At 43.1% G+C, this 18,306-nt stretch overlaps 1 protein-coding gene across 1 annotated transcript; it reads left to right on the plus strand.

Annotated features, from left to right (window-relative positions):
• Window positions 1-1,051: 1,051 nt before the first annotated feature.
• Window positions 1,052-8,368, plus strand: LOC101283130 (zinc finger protein 154-like). Its single transcript, XM_033411952.2, is given in 4 exon segments — window positions 1,052-1,296; window positions 1,601-1,827; window positions 6,431-8,125; window positions 8,205-8,368. Coding segments are annotated over 4 exon segments (2,331 nt in total).
• Window positions 8,369-18,306: the final 9,938 nt, after the last annotated feature.

An 18,306-nucleotide genomic window follows, 5' to 3' on the forward strand; every position in this document is an offset into this window, starting at 1 on the left:
TTGGCTGTGCAGCATGTGGGAGGATCCCAGTTGCCAGGCCAGGGATTGAACCCTCACCCCCTTCACTGGAAGTGCTGAGTCTTAACCACTAGACCACCAGGGAAGTCCCCAGACATGTCTTTCTTTATCAAACTAACAAATATCACATCTATTTGACACTTCCTACTTTTAAATTATCTGACAGATTTGTAGGAAGACCCTGATTTGTAGAAAGGGAGTTATATGAATTATTCACTGAAATGAGGAATCCAAACTTATTCCAAATCTTTCAGAGATTTGTATTCCCCAACTCATTTTATGGTACTAGCGTAGCATTCTCATAAAACTTATTAAATTTAGCTGCACTTCCAGAATGTAGAACAAGTTAAAAGCATCCCAGTAATTCAAGAATCGTTTAGTATTAGAAAATACATTAATAACATTCAATATACTAATGAATTATAAAACGTTTATCTTAATAAATGCAGAAAAATAGATCTATTCACGTTAGAAAACAACACCACAACTATGCAGAAAAAATATATATATCATTAATTAGTCAAAATGTATCAAAGAAAACACTACAATAAACCAGCATTTTAGTAATAAAATCAGAGATTTTGGTTTAAAATTAGCAAGCAAAAAAAAAAATTAACAAGTAAACAAGGTTCTCATTATTAGTGCTTATATTAAATATACTGGACATTCTAGCTGGTGCTATGACACAGACAATAAAGAATTAAAATAACTGGAAAACGATTTACAGACCTTTAATTTATATCAAAATGTACGATTATCTACATAGAAGAATTTCAAAAAATTACGTCATGAATATCTGGCATATTTACACTTCCTCAAGTTTGCCATATTTAAGATTAGTATCCGGAAATAAATTACAATTCTACAAATGAGAATCATAAAGGCATGAAGGAAATTTTTTAAAATGTTTGCCTTATAACCAAGAAAAATTTACAAATACTCAGGATAAAATGAACAAAATGTTTCCTTACAGAATTTGCACTGCTGCCCCTACCATCCTGGGAAAGATTTGTCATCCTAATTCATGGCCTGGATGCCTAATGGCGATCAGCTGCAGAACGCATCCCTACCACCCTTACGTTTGGCCCCTTTTAAGAGGGTCGAGTCACTGCTCTGGCCGTGGACAGGGAGGAGTCATTTCCTGGCGCCCTTTGAGGTGGACCCTGGCCTTTTTTCCTGGAAACTGGGAACTGCAGGATCCAGAGTGCCCTGCATTGAAGGCTGCGTCGCTGAGCCAGTGAAGGCGCAGAAAAAGGGATTTCCGTTTGGGCACAACTCGTAGGGGACGGGATTTCCGTCCCCCTCCCCAAGGCGGCCATTTTTTTTTCTTTTCTTTTTTTTTTTTTTTTGCGGTACGCGGGCCTCTCACTGCTGCGGCCTCTCCCGTTGCGGAGCCCAGGCTCCGGACGCGCAGGCTCAGTGGCCATGGCTCAAGGGTCCAGCCGCTCCGCGACCTGTGGGATCTTCCCGGACCTCCCCTGCATCGGCAGGCGGTCTCTCAACCACTGCGCCACCAGGTAAGCCCCCAAGGTACCAGGGAAGCCCCCAAGGTGGGCATTTTAACTGCTCTGGTTCTGTTCAGCTCCGGAGCGCTGTGTCAGGACCGGAGTGACTGGAACGGGAGGTCCGGGAGGAGGCGCTGTCCCCAAGGCACAGAGGCGGATCTGAAGTTCGGCGACGCCGTCTGGGGTGCCTGGCGCCAGGCCCGTGAGACGGACCGCCATGCCCGCCTCCCCCAGACTCTTCCGCCGCTCCCGGCCCCGCTCCGCCCACAGTCCGATGGCGGCGGCGTTGAGGTACCCGCCTTAGGTAAACGCTCGTTCCCCGGGCCCTCACACCCCTCACTCCACCAGACATTAAAACCCCGAGTGTGGGGCGCCTGCTCACATGCCCGCAGCCCAGGCCACGGTGCCCAGGACAGTGAAGCGGTCGTGGGTGGGGCCCTGTTTATGACAGCGTGATGGCGCGTGGGAGAGGTCACAGGCAGAGGTACCCGCAGATGCGAAGGCTTGGAAATCGGCCTGAGGCGGGAGGATTCAGGAAACCTAGGGTCAGCTTTCTGCTTACAGGGAACAGTGTTAGTGGAGTTAGACCTGGTGTAACCGACCCAGGATTGTACTTTATTGCGAGGATTCTAAAGGCCATGGGGTGTTTCGAATAAAGGAAGATAGTATCTCCCTTCAGATGTTAGAGCATTCCCAAGAGCCGTTTAAAGGAAGAACAGGGTGGAGAGGGTTGATGAGGACATTGAGGTCCTAGGAGGTTGAATCTTTGTTCAGGGTCCCACAGCTGGTAAGAGGCAACACTGAGCATTGAGGCCCAGAAGTTAGTCAGCCAGCCTGAGGTCACCTGGCTCCAAGGCCAGGCAGGAGTACATACAGTTAGCCCCTCAAATCCCACCATGGACGCATTCCTTTAGGACCTGCCTCTTCACTCAGGTTCTCAAGGTTAGAGAAGTGCCTATGGAACCTGCACAGGGAAGTAGAGGGTGTCCCATTGCCTCACCAGCCCTGCTTTCACCCCTATGTTCCCTGGAATTGTGGTGTCCTGAGATGCTTGATGCCATTTTTCCCCCTCCTTGAGTCTGGGCATGCAGAAAAACTCCAAGCCCAGTGTCCCAAGTCCATGCTACAATTATATGGAGGTGTTCCCATTTCTGGCAACCATTGTAAACAGGTGTGTATGGTTAACCCAAGACATGGTACCAGGATGTGCAAATGCTTAGAGGTAAAATTGAGCTCAGGAATATTCAGGAACCACAGGTATCCTCTTTTTACAGGTAGGAATAAATAGTAGGTGGTTTGGAGTCAGGAGGGGAACAACTGCCTGAGATGTCAGGTGTGTGTTCTAGAGGTTTGGCTCACGGTAGGGAGGTGATGTGACCAAGGCCTTAACAGGCTTCATTTGGGTTTAGAGTGGAAAACAGACTGTGGGCTTGAGAGAGGAAGAAGGAACATCATTGTGGAGGCTACTGTCATAGTCCAGGTGAGGGTTAATGGAGCAGGGGCGTGCCTTAGGAAGTGTGGTTGTATTCTGGCTTCATGTTTTTAAAGGGGACAGCTAGATTTCTAACATGGGTGGTGAGGGAGTGAAACGCAGGGATCAGTGATGACCCCTGGCTTTGCAGCTGTAGGGTTGGAAGCTGCATCAGTTGAGATGAGCAAGTTGGTAGTAGGTGTAATATTCACTGGGTTTAGCAGGAGCTTTTTTTGGACCATGTTAAGAGTCTGAGATATTTCAGACACCACTGAATAAAGGCATCAAATGAACATCTAACATACAAGTTTGGAATTCTTGGGAGTGATTCAGGTTAGAGACATCCAAAATGTAACTAGAAAGTGGACCAAGGTGAATGACCTGTGGCTCACATTAAGAGAGGCAAGCTTCGGGTTGTGGTGGCAAAGCTTTTAGGGGGAGATTTGTGGAGGGTGGGGTCAGAGGATTGGGTCTCATGCTTGTGTACCTGGGTGATGGTGTCAGCCTTCATAAATGTAGGTAAATGGCAATGAAGGTTTGGTGTATGAGACAAGAAAGTCTGGCAGGTGGCCAGGGCTTCCAAGAGAAGAGTGGACATGAGATGGATGTAGAAGCAAGGGGTAATTCATGCATATGACACTCAGGCCAGATCTGGTGCTTATTCACCACTATATAGGCTCACCAAGATTTGTGAGGACTTTGGTAGGGTCTGGGGTGTTTCATTCAACCTGGTATATATGGCCATGAGCAAATAAGGTCATCTGTGAGAATCACTATGCTTGGGGAGGGTGAGTAATGGGGCTGGAGTATGAATGAAGGTAAGGGAGCAGAGAAGTGTTGTCATTGCCGAGGGACAGGAAGGGCAGCACAGAAGTAGCATGGGACTATGAGTATCTGAGATCCACACGTGGTTCTATTCCTTAAATTTGAGGCAAGTATCAGAGTCATGCAGTAAGGCATTTATAGATGATTTCTGATGCTGCCATTGGGAATTGTGGGAGGTCTGTGGTCATATTGGGTCCTGCTTGACTTTACCAGTTGTACTGTGGATGCTGTCTGCCGAGTTGTGGTGTAAGGCCTAAACCCAATATGATGTGCTTCCTTCACGCTTGGTGAAACCTGGGTGCCCTCAAATGGCCTGAGTGCAAGTTCCTCTCCCCACAGTGTTCCTTCAGATAACGTCTCATAGCCTAACAACCATTTTTACAAAGCAAACCAGGAGCTTCTTTGTATCGGGTATCAGTTCCCTACCAGCCCTCAGAATTGTTCAGATAAGACAATCACATCCTCCTTGGAACATCCCAACCCCTTCATCCTAGAAAGGTTCCATCCCACAGCCCCTGTGTGTGTTGTTTTTGCCCATGTATGCCTTTGTGGTGAGTGGTGTCCTATTCTCAGATGTGTGAATTTATGTGATTAAGAAACTGCTGTCAGTCTCATCAGTCCAGTCTCAGGTGTCATGTGTTAGGCCACCATCATAGCCCTGTGGTGGGGTTAGGAGGAACTGATTTAAATACAAGTAACATGGGGAGGGGAGGGAGATGGCTATGGTGTGGGAGAGTGAGGTGTTGGTGGCAATGGTCATGTGTGGCTGTGGGATACTGAGACTGAGGGATGTACAGTTTAAGGAGTGATGTGTGCTTGAAGAGGGAACATGTCTGATGGTTCCAGGGCACTGCATTGATAATTTCAGGACGATGGCCACACCAGGGGAATTGCTTCTCAGGAAGGGGTGGATCCCTTTATGCCAGGCCTATAGCTGAGCTATATGTTCATCCACCTGTCTCTTCTTCCTGGTTGTTGTACCTAGTGATCAGTGGGCCCGTGGGGAGAAAACCACACCATGGTGTCAGGGCCTGATTTATCCTCTGATTTGGGAAGCTTGGGTGATGGATAGTCATAGGGTAGATGTGTGGGGAAATAGATTGTGACTTCTCAGAAGTGGACTGTTTGTGGTTTTATCTGTCACCATGATGGCAGGTCAGTGTGAACTTTGAAGATGTAGCTGTGACTTTTCCTGGGAGGAATGGGGTCTCCTTGATGAGGCTCAAAGATACCTGTACCATGATGTGATGCTGGAGAACTTGGCACTTATAACCTCCCTGGGTAAGAACCTCAAACCTTTCCCCATGTCCTGAACTAGTCTCTGCCCTTTCCTTTTCCCCAGAGACAAGTCTGTCCTTTTCATCTCAGGACCATTGTCACTGCTTTTTTCCCCCAATTCCCTAAGTTGTTGCTATGGTTGGTTGGGCGGAGATGTTTGCACTGCCATCTGTTCTCCTTGAATAGGCCCCATATCTGCTTGTCTACAGCCTTCCCTGGAAGGATCCAGGGTCAGGAATCTTCCATTCAGCCTAATGTATCCCACCATACTTGCCCTCTTCCTTCTGGGTGATGTTGTCTAGATGCATGTCATCCTTGCGCCTCAGATTCTACTTCCTTCTTTTCACTGACATTTCCTCATGACTGCCTGTGCTGGGAATTAATTCTCTGATGTAGACCATAGACTTCTTGCAAGACCCCTTTCCAAAGTTCTCTTAATAGTATTTAGATGTTTTTCTCTGGCCTATGATGTGATGAGTATGGGTCAGCTGCTCATAGGTGGTATCTTTCCCCTGTTATTTTCATCATCCAGGTCCCATACACTTGTTCATTTTGGAAGTGGGGTGGAGAGCCCTTGTTTGTCCACAGGATGGATATGAATTCAGACTCAGCCAAATGGGCTCAAAGGGCTGCTGTACAGTAGCACTATGGGAGTGTATGATAGTCCTGTGTTCAAGTGATACCAGAAATTTGTTCTGTTTGACTAGTGTTTTGATGCTACTTCCAGTGGCCACACCTTATTTTTGCTTTTTCTGCCCCATTCTTAACAGTGCTGACTTGTCAATTCTGCACTGTGATTCTTCCACTTTTATTCCAGCCTGTGGCTAATCCTCACGTCTCTAAACTCCCTGTATCACCCACTTTTCTCACTGCTTTATCTGTGCATTCTCTAACGTTGGCCCATATATTTTCTATAATCAAACATGTACCCATTCTTAAAATGTTCCTGACCAACAGCTGTTCTGTTGCAGTCCCGTTTTCTTGGGCCTGGAAATACCCATCTACATTGCAGTCATGTGTTAACAGCAGACAAGGTCCTGCTGAAAGTTGTTTGTAACTAATTTTTTAACCGTCAACTTTAATTTTTCACCCTGCCTCTCCTCCCTATGACACATCACATGGTTGTGTTTTTTCTCTCATGTGGTCTTCCCCCATCCTGTGGCCTTTATAGCCCAGTATTGCTAACAGCCATGTCATCAACTTGAACCCAACTCTGTGTTCTTGTAAATAATCACACAAACTCATTCATGTGTTTGTCAGACACACACTGGTGTGTGGGCTCCCCCCTCCCACGGAAATCAACATGTACTTCGCCAACATTTCTTGCTTTTAGGTTGTTGCCATGAAGTGGAGAATGAGAAGGCTTCTTTTGAGCAGTGTGCTTCTGTTCAAAGAGTGTCACAGATCAGGAGTCCCAAGGCAGATCTGTCCTTCAGAAAGGCCCACCCTTGTGAAATATGTGTCCAGATATTGACAGAATTTTTGTACTTGAATAAATATCAAGGAACACATTCAAAGCAGAAATTACATAGGTGTGAGACATGTGGGAAACAATTGTATGTAAGCATAAACCTTCATCAGCATCAGAGGCAGTGCATCGGGGAGAAACCCTTCAGAAGAGATGTGGACAGAGCTTCATTTGTGAAGAACTGCAAGTACCATGTGTCAAGGAAGCCATTAGTCTTCAGGGTGGTTGGGAAGGACTTCTTGGCCAGTTCTCAGTTTCTCCAGCAATGGGCTACTCACACCTGGGAGAGGTCAAACAGCAGAGCCGAGTGTGGGATGGCCTTTCAGAGGGGAAAAACTTATCATAACTGGGAAGAATGCACAAAAGCTTTCAGTCCCAAACACACACTTGTTCAGCACCAGAGACTCCTCACTAGAGAAAGATGTTTTATGTGTAATCAGTGTGAGAGAAGCTGTAACGTCAGTCAGCATCAGAAAGTTTACAATGGAGAAAGAACTTTTGAACCTGGGGAACATGGGATATTATTTAACAGAAAGTCCAACCTCATTGAACACCAGAGAAGTAACACTAGAGATAGGCCTTATGAATGTACAGAATATGGGAAATCATTTACTAAGTGCTCCAACCTCATTGAACACCAGAGAAATAACACTAGAGATAGGCCTTATGAATGTACAGAATGTGGGAAATCATTTACTCAGTGCTCCAACCTCTTTACACACAAGAGAGTTCACATGAAACAAAAGCCATATGAATGTGATGAATATGCAAAATCGTTTAGCCAAAGCTCTACCCTCCTTCAACGTCGGAGAATTCACACTAGGGAAAGGCCTTATGAGTGCAATGAATGTGGTAGAACTTTTACACAAAACTCTATGCTCCTTCAGCATCAGAGACTTCACACTGGATCAAGGCCTTATGAATGCACTGAATGTGGAAAATCCTTTGCTGTAAACTCCAGACTCATTAAACATAGGAGAGTTCATACTGGAGAAAGGCCTTATAAATGCAGTGAATGTGGAAAAACATTTTGCCAAAGCTCTTCATTCCTCTGACATCAGAGAGTTCACACTGGAGAAAGGCCTTATAAGTGTGGGGAGTGTGGAAAATCATTTAGGCAAAAGTCCAACCTTATTCAACATTGGAGAGTCCATACTAGAGAAAGACCTTATAAGTGTGGGAAATACGGGAAATTACTTAGCAACAAGTCCCATCTCATTGAACACCAGAGAGTTCACACTGGTGAAAGGCCATATGAGTGTGGGGAATGTAGGAAATTCTTTAGCAAGAAATCCTACCTCATTATACATCAGAGAGTTCACACCAGGGAAAGGCCATATAAATGCAACGAATGCGGGAAATCATTTAGCCAAAACTCTGCACTCCTTCAACATCAGAGAATTCATACTGGTTCAAGGCCTTATGAGTGCACTGAATGTGGAAAATCCTTTGCTGATAATTCAGCCTTCATTAAACACAGGAGAATTCACACTGGAGAAAGGCCTTATGAGTGCAGTGAGTGTGGGAAAGCATTTGCCCAAAGTTCTTCAGTCCTTCGACATCAGAGAGTTCACTGGAGAAAACTCATAAAAGTAAAGAAAATTTGGGAAGTTGGTTAGCCCAAGCTCTGTTTTTCAACATCAGAGAACTCACACTGGATCAAAGCCATATAAGTGCTGTGAATGTGGGAAATCCTTTGCTAAAAACTCTAGGTTCATTAAACACAGGAGTGTCCACACTGCAGAAAGTCTGTATGTTGTAGGAAATGTTGGAAATCCTTTACCTAAAACTACAGTCTCATAAAACACCATAATGTTCACATTGGTTAATGGGCTTATGGATGTGATAACTGTGGGAAACCTTTAGCCAAACTGTAGCCTCATTTCACACTGGAGAGTTCACAGGCTTCAGTCTTATTTCATTGGATACCACAAAGTTCACTTCAGAAAAAGAGTAGTTGTGCAGGGATGGATTGTTCAGTATAACACTGGGGAGATCCCTTATGAGGGTGCTATCTGCCAATACACCCAATAAACCACTTAAATTCCAGGTTTATGGGAGATTCAGTGCATTTCTTAACCTGCCCAGGGCCCTTACCAGGTTTACATCATTGCCAGTTCCATGGCAAAAGCCATTTCACCACTACTATGTGGCAGGTGCTCATGATGTGCATCATTGAACCACCCCACCGAGTCCAGGGAAGGAGACCTTGATGTTGTCCTGTTTGTGGGAGTCTTTATAATCCTGAGCACTCATTCCTTTCTAATTTGTTTGATGGGTTACCTCACTGATCTGACCAATTTTTGGCCTAGAGGACTCTGCTGGTGACTTGCAACTGGGACTACTTTTTTCAGGGATGTTGTTGGTCTCACGTGACTGCTGTGATGGGATTTTCCTGTGCTTCATGTCTCCAGTCCAAGAATAGCCTTCTTCCCATTGTACTGGTTGGTGTGAAAATGGAGGCCTTACTGTTTAAGCTCCTTTAATCTTGGGATTCTGTACACTGTGGTGATTTGAAAACAACTGAGTTGTGACAACAGGGCTGAAGAGCTTTCTTGTGGGATCCCAAATTCTGTGCACCTCAGAGGGAACAATATGATGTAGAGTATACTTCTCTCTAGTTTTGTCCTAGTTGGCATTGCTGCCCAAGGCCTCCAAGAAAAGACTGCAGGGATGTAATCCTTATCTGTAACCTGGATGTGTTGGTATTTTTTTGGTTCAGAGGTCAGTCTGTAGAGGGGCTGTTGTGATAACCTTTGGTGCTTCCTAAAGCAAGAAGAAATTGTCTTGTTCACAGGGAGTATTGCATTGTGTCCAGGTGGTAAGGGAAATCTGTTTCCCAGGTCTTGCATTGGAGCCATGTACCCTCATGTCCAGAATTCCAAATAGTGGCAGCATAGGTTATATGATTTATGGGCAGGGAAATCATTTGTTACAGGAACACTGGTTTTGTAGGGAGGGGAAGAGACTGCCACAAGATTGTTGGAATGTGTCTGTTTTGAACGGACCTCCACAATGTTCCAGTCCCTATAGCTATGAAGGATGAGCAGGTGCAGAAATTCTCATGGCCTCCAGAACTGTGTATTTTGTGTAGGGAGGCTGTTGCGAGAGGAAAAATTTATAAATGTTCTGTGGATTCCTGTAGCATGTGTGCGTGTTCACCTCAAATCTCTTGCTGTGTAGGAAAATGAGGATGGTGAAGATGAGTTGTGCCCTTTGTAACCCAGCCTTCATTCCCATTGAATTTGGTGGAAATTGCCTTGTTGCTTCTGATATTTGCCACCACTAAGGCAAGGTATCCCTCCCAGACATGAGGAAAGAGTTGGTGGAATCAGTAGAGGTTTGCCAAACTAATTTTCCAGAATTGTAGGAAATCTAGCTTTCTGTTTTGAATCATATTTTCAGAGCTTTAGTAAGGTATAAGTGACATACAACAAACTGATTATATTTAAACTTAACATTTTGACAAGTTTTGACATTCATGTAAATCCATAAAAGCACCACCACAATCATAATAATGAGCCTCTCCATCATCCTCTGTTTTACTTCATGCCCTTTAATAATGTCTCCTTCTGTACTATCTCTGCTCTCCAGGCAAGCATTTGTTTACTTTCCATTATAATAGATTAGCTTCCATTTTAGAATTGTATATGATTCTACTCATAAAGTGTTTACACTTTTTTTCCTTTGAGTAGCCTCATGTGGCTTACTCATTTTGATAGTCATCAATGGTGCTTAAATGAGTAGTTGTTTTTTTTTTTGTATTGCTTAGAAGTATGACAGTTTGTGGGTGTACCACTATTTGTTTATTCTTTTGTCTTTTTATGCATATTTGAGTTCTTTCCAGTTTCTGATTGTTGCAAATAAACCTGCTAAGATATTTGAATCTAGTTCTTCACATACATGTTTCATTTATCTTGTGTTAATTTGGCGGTGGGGGGTGGGGTGGAGGTGGAGGCGGGTGCAATGCCTGAGTTACAGGGTAAGTGGGTAGCTAACTTTTTAAGAACTTGCAAATTGTGATCTTTTGTATTCCTGCTAGCAGTGTATGAGACATACAGTTTTTCCATATCCTTGCCAGTAGTGGGTATGGTTAGCCATTGAAAATGTTAACCTTTTTTTTTTTTTTTTACATCTTTATTGGAGTATAATTGCTTTACAATGGTATGTTAGTTTCAGCTTCACAACAAAATGAATCAGTTATATATATACATATGTTCCCATATCTCTTCCCGCTTGCGTCTCCCTCCCTCCCACCCTCCCTATCCCACCCCTCCAGGCGGTCACAAAGCACCGAGCTGATCTCCCTGTGCTATGCGGCTGCTTCCCACTAGCTATCTACCTTACGTTTGGTAGTGTATATATGTCCATGCCTCTCTCTCGCTTTGTCACCGTTTACCCTTCCCCCTCCCCATAGCCTCAAGTCCATTCTCTAGTAAGTCTGTGTCTTTATTCCTGTTTCACCACTAGGTTTTTCATGACATTTTTTTTCTTAAATTCCATATATATGTGTTAGCATATGGTATTTGTCTCTCTCTTTCTGACTTACTTCACTCTGTATGACAGACTCTAGGTCTATCCACCTCATTACAAAGAGCTCAATTTCGTTTCTTTTTATGGCTGAGTAATATTCCATTGTATATATGTGCCACATCTTCTTTATCCATTCATCCGATGATGGACACTTAGGTTGTTTCCATCTCTGGGCTATTGTAAATAGAGCTGCAATGAACATTTTGGTACATGACTCTTTTTGAATTATGGTTTTCTCAGGGTATATGCCCAGTAGTGGGATTGCTGGGTCATATTGTAGTTCTATTTGTAGTTTTTTAAAGAACCTCCATACTGTTCTCCACAGTGGCTGTATCAATTTACATTCCCACCAACAGTGTAAGAGGGTTCCCTTTTCTCCTCAACCTCTCCAGCATTTATTGTTTCTAGATTTTTTGATGATGGCCATTCTGACTGGTGTGAGATGATATCTCATTGTAGTTTTGATTTGCATTTCTCTAATGATTAGTGATGTTGAGCATTCTTTCATGTGTTTGTTGGCACTCTGTATATCTTCTTTGGAGAAATGTCTATTTAGGTCTTCTGCCCATTTTTGGATTGGGTTGTTTGGTTTTTTGTTATTAAGCTGCATGAGCTGCTTATAAATTTTGGAGATTAATCCTTTGTCAGTTGCTTCATTTGCAAATATTTTCTCCCATTCTGAGGGTTGTCTTTTGGTCTTCTTTATGGTTTCCTTTGCTGCACAAAAGCTTTTAAGTTTCATTAGGTCCCATTTGTTTACTTTTGTTTTTATTTCCATTTCTCTAGGAGGTGGGTCAAAAAGGACCTTGCTGTGATTCATGTCATAGAGTGTCCTGCCTATATTTTCCTCTAAGAGTTTGATAGTTTCTGGCCTTACATTTAGGTCTTTAATCCATTTTGAGCTTAGTTTTGTGTATGGTGTTAGGGAGTGATCTAATCTCATACTTTTACATGTAGCTGTCCAGTTTTCCCAGCACCAATTATTGAAGAGGCTGTCCTTTCTCCACTGTACATTCCTGCCTCCTTTGTCAAAGATAAGGTGACCATATGTGCGTGGGTTTATCTCTGGGCTTTCTATCCTGTTCCATTGACCTATATTTCTGTTTTTGTGCCAGTACCATACTGTCTTGATTACTGTAGCTTTGTAGTATAGTCTGAAGTCAGGAAGCCTGATTCCTCCAGCTCCGTTTTTCATTCTCAAGATTGCTTTGGCTATTCGGGGTCTTTTGTGTTTCCATACAAATTGTGAAATTTTTTGTTCTAGTTCTGTGAAAAATGCCAGTGGTAGTTTGATAGGGATTGCATTGAATCTGTATATTGCTTTGGGTAGTAGAGTCATTTTCACAATGTTGATTCTTCCAATCCAAGAACATGGTATATCTCTCCATCTATTTGTATCATCTTTAATTTCTTTCATCAGTGTCTTATAATTTTCTGCATACAGGTCTTTTGTCTCCTTAGGTAGGTTTATTCCTAGGTATTTTATTCTTTTTGTTGCAATGGTAAATGGGAGTGTTTTCTTGATTTCACTTTCAGATTTTTCATCCTTAGTGTATAGGAATGCCAGAGATTTCTGTGCATTAATTTTGTATCCTGGTACTTGACCAAATTCATTGATTAGCTCTAGTAGTTTTCTGGTAGCATCTTTAGGATTCTCTATGTATAGTATCATGTCATCTGCAAAGAGTGACAGCTTTACTTCTTCTTTTCCAATTTGGATTCCTTTTATTTCCTTTTCTTCTCTGATTGCTGTGGCTAAAACTTCCAAAACTATGTTGAATAAGAGTGGTGAGAGTGGGCAACCTTGTCTTGTTCCTGATCTTAGTGGAAATGCTTTCAGTTTTTCACCATTGAGGACGATGTTGGCTGTGGGTTTGTCATATATGGCCTTTATTATGTTGAGGAAATGTCCCTCTATGCCTACTTTCTGCAGGGTTTTTATCATAAATGGGTGTTGAATTTTGTCAAAAGATTTCTCTGCATATATTGAGATGATCATATGGTTTTTCTCCTTCAGTTTGTTAATATGGTGTATCATGTTGATTGATTTGCGTATATTGAAGAATCCTTGCATTCCTGGAATAAACCCCACTTGATCATGGTGTATGATCCGTTTAATGTGCTGTTGGATTCTGTTTGCTAGTATTTTGTTGAGGATTTTTGCATCTATGTTCATCAATGATATTGGCCTGTAGTTTTCTTTCTTTGTGACATCCTTGTCTGGTTTAGGTATCAGGGTGATGGTGGCCTCGTAGAATGAGTTGGGGAGTGTTCCTCCCTCTGCTATATTTTGGAAGAGTTTGAGAAGGATAGGTGATAGCTCTTCTCTAAATGTTTGATAGAATTCACCTGTGAAGCCATCTGGTCCTGGGCTTTTGCTTGTTGGAAGATTTTTAATCACAGTTTCAATTTCAGTGCTTGTGATTGGTCTGTTCATATTTTCTATTTCTTCCTGATTCAGTCTTGGCAGGTTGTGCCTTTCTAAGAATTTGTCCATTTCTTCCATGTTGTCCATTTTATTGGCATAGAGTTGCTTGTAGTAATCTCTCATGATCTTTTGTATTTCTGCAGTGTCAGTTGTTACTTCTCCTTTTTCATTTCTAATTCTATTGATTTGAGTCTTCTCCCTTTTTTTTTTGATGAGTCTGGCTAATGGTTTATCAATTTTGTTTATCCTTTCAAAGAACCAGCTTTTAGTTTTATTGATCTTTGCTATCGTTTCTTTCATTTCTTTTTCATTTATTTCTGATCTGATTTTTATGATTTCTTTCCTTCTGCTAACTTTGGGGTTTTTTTGTTCTTCTTTCTCTAATTGCTTTAGGTGCAAGATTAAGTTGTTTATTCGAGATGTTTCCTGTTTCTTAAGGTAGGATTGTATTGCTATAAACTTCCCTCTTAGAACTGCTTTTGCTGCATCCCATAGATTTTGAGTCATCGTGTCTCCATTGTCATTTGTTTCTAGGTATTTTTTGATTTCCTCTTTGATTTCTTCAGTGATCACTTCATTATTAAGTAGTGTATTGTTTAGCCTCCATGTGTTTGTATTTTTTACAGATCTTTTCCTGTAATTGATATCTAGTCTCATAGCATTGTGGTCGGAAAAGATACTTGATACAATTTCAATTTTCTTCAATTTACCAAGGCTTGATTTGTGACCCAAGATATGATCTATCCTGGAGAATGTTCCATGAGCACTTGAGAAAAATGTGTATTCTGTTGTTTTTGGATGGAATGTCCTATAAATATCAATTAAGTCCATCTCGTTTAATGTATCATTTAAAGCTTGTGTTTCCTTATTTATTTTCATTTTGGATGATCTGTCCATTGGTGAAAGTGGGGTGTTAAAGTCCCCTACTATGAATGTGTTACTGTCGATTTCCCCTTTTATGGCTGTCAGTATTTGCCTTATGTATTGAGGTGCTCCTATGTTGGGTGCATAAATATTTACAATTGTTATATCTTCTTGGATCGATCCCTTGATCATTATGTAGTGTCCTTCTTTGTCTCTTCTAATAGTCTTTGTTTTAAAGTCTATTTTGTCTGATATGAGAATTGCTACTCCAGCTTTCCTTTGGTTTCCATTTGCATGAAATACCTTTTTCCATCCCCTTACTTTCAGTCTGTATGTGTCTCTAGGTCTGAAGTGGGTCTCTTGTAGACAGCAAATATATGGGTCTTGTTTTTGTATCCATTCAGCCAATCTGTGTCTTTTGGTGGGAGCATTTAGTCCATTTACATTTAAGGTAATTATCGATATGTGTGTTCCCATTCCCATTTTCTTAATTGTTTTGGGTTCGTTATTGTAGGTCTTTTCCTTGTTTTGTGTTTCTTGCCTAGAGAAATTCCTTTAGCAGTTGTTGTAGAGCTGGTTTGGTGGTGCTGAACTCTCTCAGCTTTTGCTTGTCTGTAAAGGTTTTAATTTCTCCATCAAATCTGAATGAGATCCTTGCTGGGTAGAGTAATCTTGGTTGCAGGTTTTTCTCCTTCAACGCTTTCAATATGTCCTGCCACTCCCTTCTGGCTTGCAGAGTTTCTGCTGAAAGATCAGCTGTTAACTTTATGGGGATTCCCTTGTGTGTTATTTGTTGTTTTTCCCTTGCTGCTTTTAATATGTTTTCTTTGTATTTAATTTTTGACAGTTTGATTAATATGTGTCTTGACGTATTTCTCCTTGGATTTATCCTGTATGGGACTCTCTGTGCTTCCTGGACTTGATTAACTATTTCTTTTCCCATATTAGGGAAGTTTCCAACTATAATCTCTTCAAATATTTTCTCAGTCCCTTTCTTTTTCTCTTCTTCTTCTGGAACCCCTATAATTCGAATGTTGGTGCGTTTAATGTTGTCCCAGAGGTCTCTGAGACTGTCCTCAGTTCTTTTCATTCTTTTTTCTTTATTCTGCTCTGCAGTAGTTATTTCCACTGTTTTATCTTCCAGGTCACTTATCCGTTCTTCTGCCTCAGTTATTCTGCTATTGATCCCATCTAGAGTATTTTTCATTTCATTTATTGTGTTGTTCATCATTGTTTGTTTCATCTTTAGTTCTTCTAGGTCCTTGTTAACTGATTCTTGCATCTTGTCTATTCTATTTCCAAGATTTTGGATCAACCTTACTATCATTATTCTGAATTCTTTTTCAGGTAGACTGCCTATTTCCTCTTCATTTGTTAGGTCTGGTGGGTTTTTATCTTGCTCCTTCATCTGCTGTGTGTTTTTCTGTCTTTTCATTTTGCTTATCTTACTGTGTTTGGGGTCTCCTTTTTTGCAGGCTGAAGGTTCGTAGTTCCTGTTGTTTTTTGTGTCTGTCCCCAGTGGCTAAGGTTGGTTCAGTGGGTTGTGTAGGCTTCCTGGTGGAGGGTACTAGTGCCTGTGTTCTGGTGGATGAGGCTGGATCTTGTCTTTCTGGTGGGCGGGTCCACGTCTGGTGGTGTGTTTTGGGGTGTCTGTAGACTTATTATGATTTTGGGCAGCCTCTCTGCTAATGGGTGGGTTTGTGTTCCTGTCTTACTAGTTGTTTGGCATAGGATGTCCAGCACTGTACCTTGCTGGTCATTGAGTGAAGCTGGGTGCTGGCGTTGAGATGGAGATCTCTGGGAGATTTTCGCCGTTTGATATTATGTGCAGCTGGGAGGCCTCTTGTGGACCAGTGTCCTGAAGTTGGCTCTCCCACCTCAGAGGCACAGCACTAGCTCCTGGCTGCAGCACCAAGAGCCTTTCATCCACACCGCTCCTTAATTTGGGATGATTCGTTGTCTATTCATGTATTCCACAGATGCAGGGTACATCAAGTTGATTGTGAAGCTTTAATCCGCTGCTTCTGAGGCTGCTGGGAGAGATTTCCCTTTCTCTTCTTTGTTCTCACAGCTCCCAGGGGCTCAGCTTTGGATTTGGCCCTGCCTGTGCGTGTAGGTTGCCGGAGGGCGTCTGTTCTTTGCTCAGACAGGACGGGGTTAAAGGAGCCGCTGATTCGGAGGCTCTGGCTCACTCAGGCCGGGGGGTAGGGAGGGTCACGGAGTGCGGGGCGGGCCTGCGGCGGCAGAGGCTGGCGTGACGTTGCTAGCCTGAGGCGCGCCGTGCATTCTCCCGGGGGAGTTGTCCCTGGATCTCGGGACCCTGGCAGTGGCGGGCTGCACAGGCTCCCCGGAAGGGGGTGTGGATAGTGACCTGTGTTCGCACACAGGCTTCTTGGTGGCGGCAGCAGCGGCCTTAGCGTCTCATGTCTGTCTCTGGGCTCCGCACTTTTAGCCGCGGCTCGCGCCCGTCCCTGGAGCTCTGTCAAGCAGCGTTCTTAATCCCCTCTCCTCGTGCACCAGGAAATAAAGAGGGAAGAAAAAGTCTCTTGCCTCTTCGGCAGGTCCAGCCTTTTCCCCGGACTCCCTCCCGGCTAGCCGCGGTGCACTAACGCCCTGCAGGCTGTGTTCACGCCGCCAACCTCAGTCCTCTCCCGGCGCTCCGACATAAGCCGGAGCCTCAGCTCCCAGCCCCGCCCGCCCCGTCGGGCGAGCAGACAAGCCTCTCGGCTGGTGAGTGCCGGTCGGCCCCGATCCTCTGCGCTGGAATCTCTCCGCTTTGCCCTCCGCACCCCTGTTGCTGTGCCTTCCTCCGCGGCACCGAAGCTCCCCCATTCCGCCACCCGCAGTCTCCGCCCGCGAAGGGGCTTTCTAGTGTGTGGACACTTTTCCTCCTTCACAACTCCCTCCCGCTGGTGCAGGACCCGTCCCTATCCTTTTGTCTCTGTTTATTTTTTTCTTTTGCCCTAACCAGGTACGTGGGGGGTTCCTTGCCTTTGGGAGGTCTGAGGTCTTCTGCCAGCGTTCAGTAGGTGCTCCGTAGGAGTTGTTCCACGTAGATGTATTTCTGGTGTATCTGTGGGGAGGAAGGTGATCTCCGAGTCTTACTCTTCCGCCATCTTCCCGGAAGTGGGAAGCTGAAAATGTTAACCTTTTAAATAAGTCTGTAACTGTATCCCACTATGGTTTAGTTGCCTTTCCCTGATGTTGCATGATGTTGAGCATTTTTTCATTTGTTTACAGGCATACCTCAGAAATATGATGAGTTGGGTTTTAGACCACTGCAATAAAGCCAGTATCACAATAAAGCAAGTCACATGAAGTTTTTGATTTTCTAGTGCATGTAAAAGTAATGTTTATGCTATACTGTAGTCTGTTAGGAGTACAATAGCATTATGCCTAAAAAAAATACATACCTTAATTTAAAAATACTTTATTGCTAAAAATGTTGACTATCATCTGAGCCTTTAGCTAGTTGTAAGGTTTTTGCAGTAGTAACATCAGAGATCACAGATCACCATAAGAAATATAATAATGATGATAATGTTTGCAGTATTGCAAGAATTACCAATATGTGACACAGACATGAAGCAAGCAAATGCTGTGGAAACATGGCACCAGTAGACTTGCTCAATATAGAGTTGCCAGAAACCTTCAATTAAAAACAAACAAACATCTGCAAAGTGCAGTAAAGCGGAGTGCAATAAAACAAGGTATGCCTGTATTTGCCAGTTTTATGTTGTTTTTGGTAAAATATCTATGCATATCTATTGCTTGTTTTTTAAAACGAAATTTGGGAGAATTTCCTGGTGGTCCAGTGGTTAGGACTGCACTTTCACTACTGAGGGCCCAGGTTAGGTCAGGGAACTAAGATCCCGCAATCTGCAGCCAAAAATAAATATATAAATAAAAAGAATTA

This window comes from Orcinus orca, chromosome 20 (assembly GCF_937001465.1).
Source record: "Orcinus orca chromosome 20, mOrcOrc1.1, whole genome shotgun sequence".
NCBI classification, from domain to species: domain Eukaryota; kingdom Metazoa; phylum Chordata; class Mammalia; order Artiodactyla; family Delphinidae; genus Orcinus; species Orcinus orca.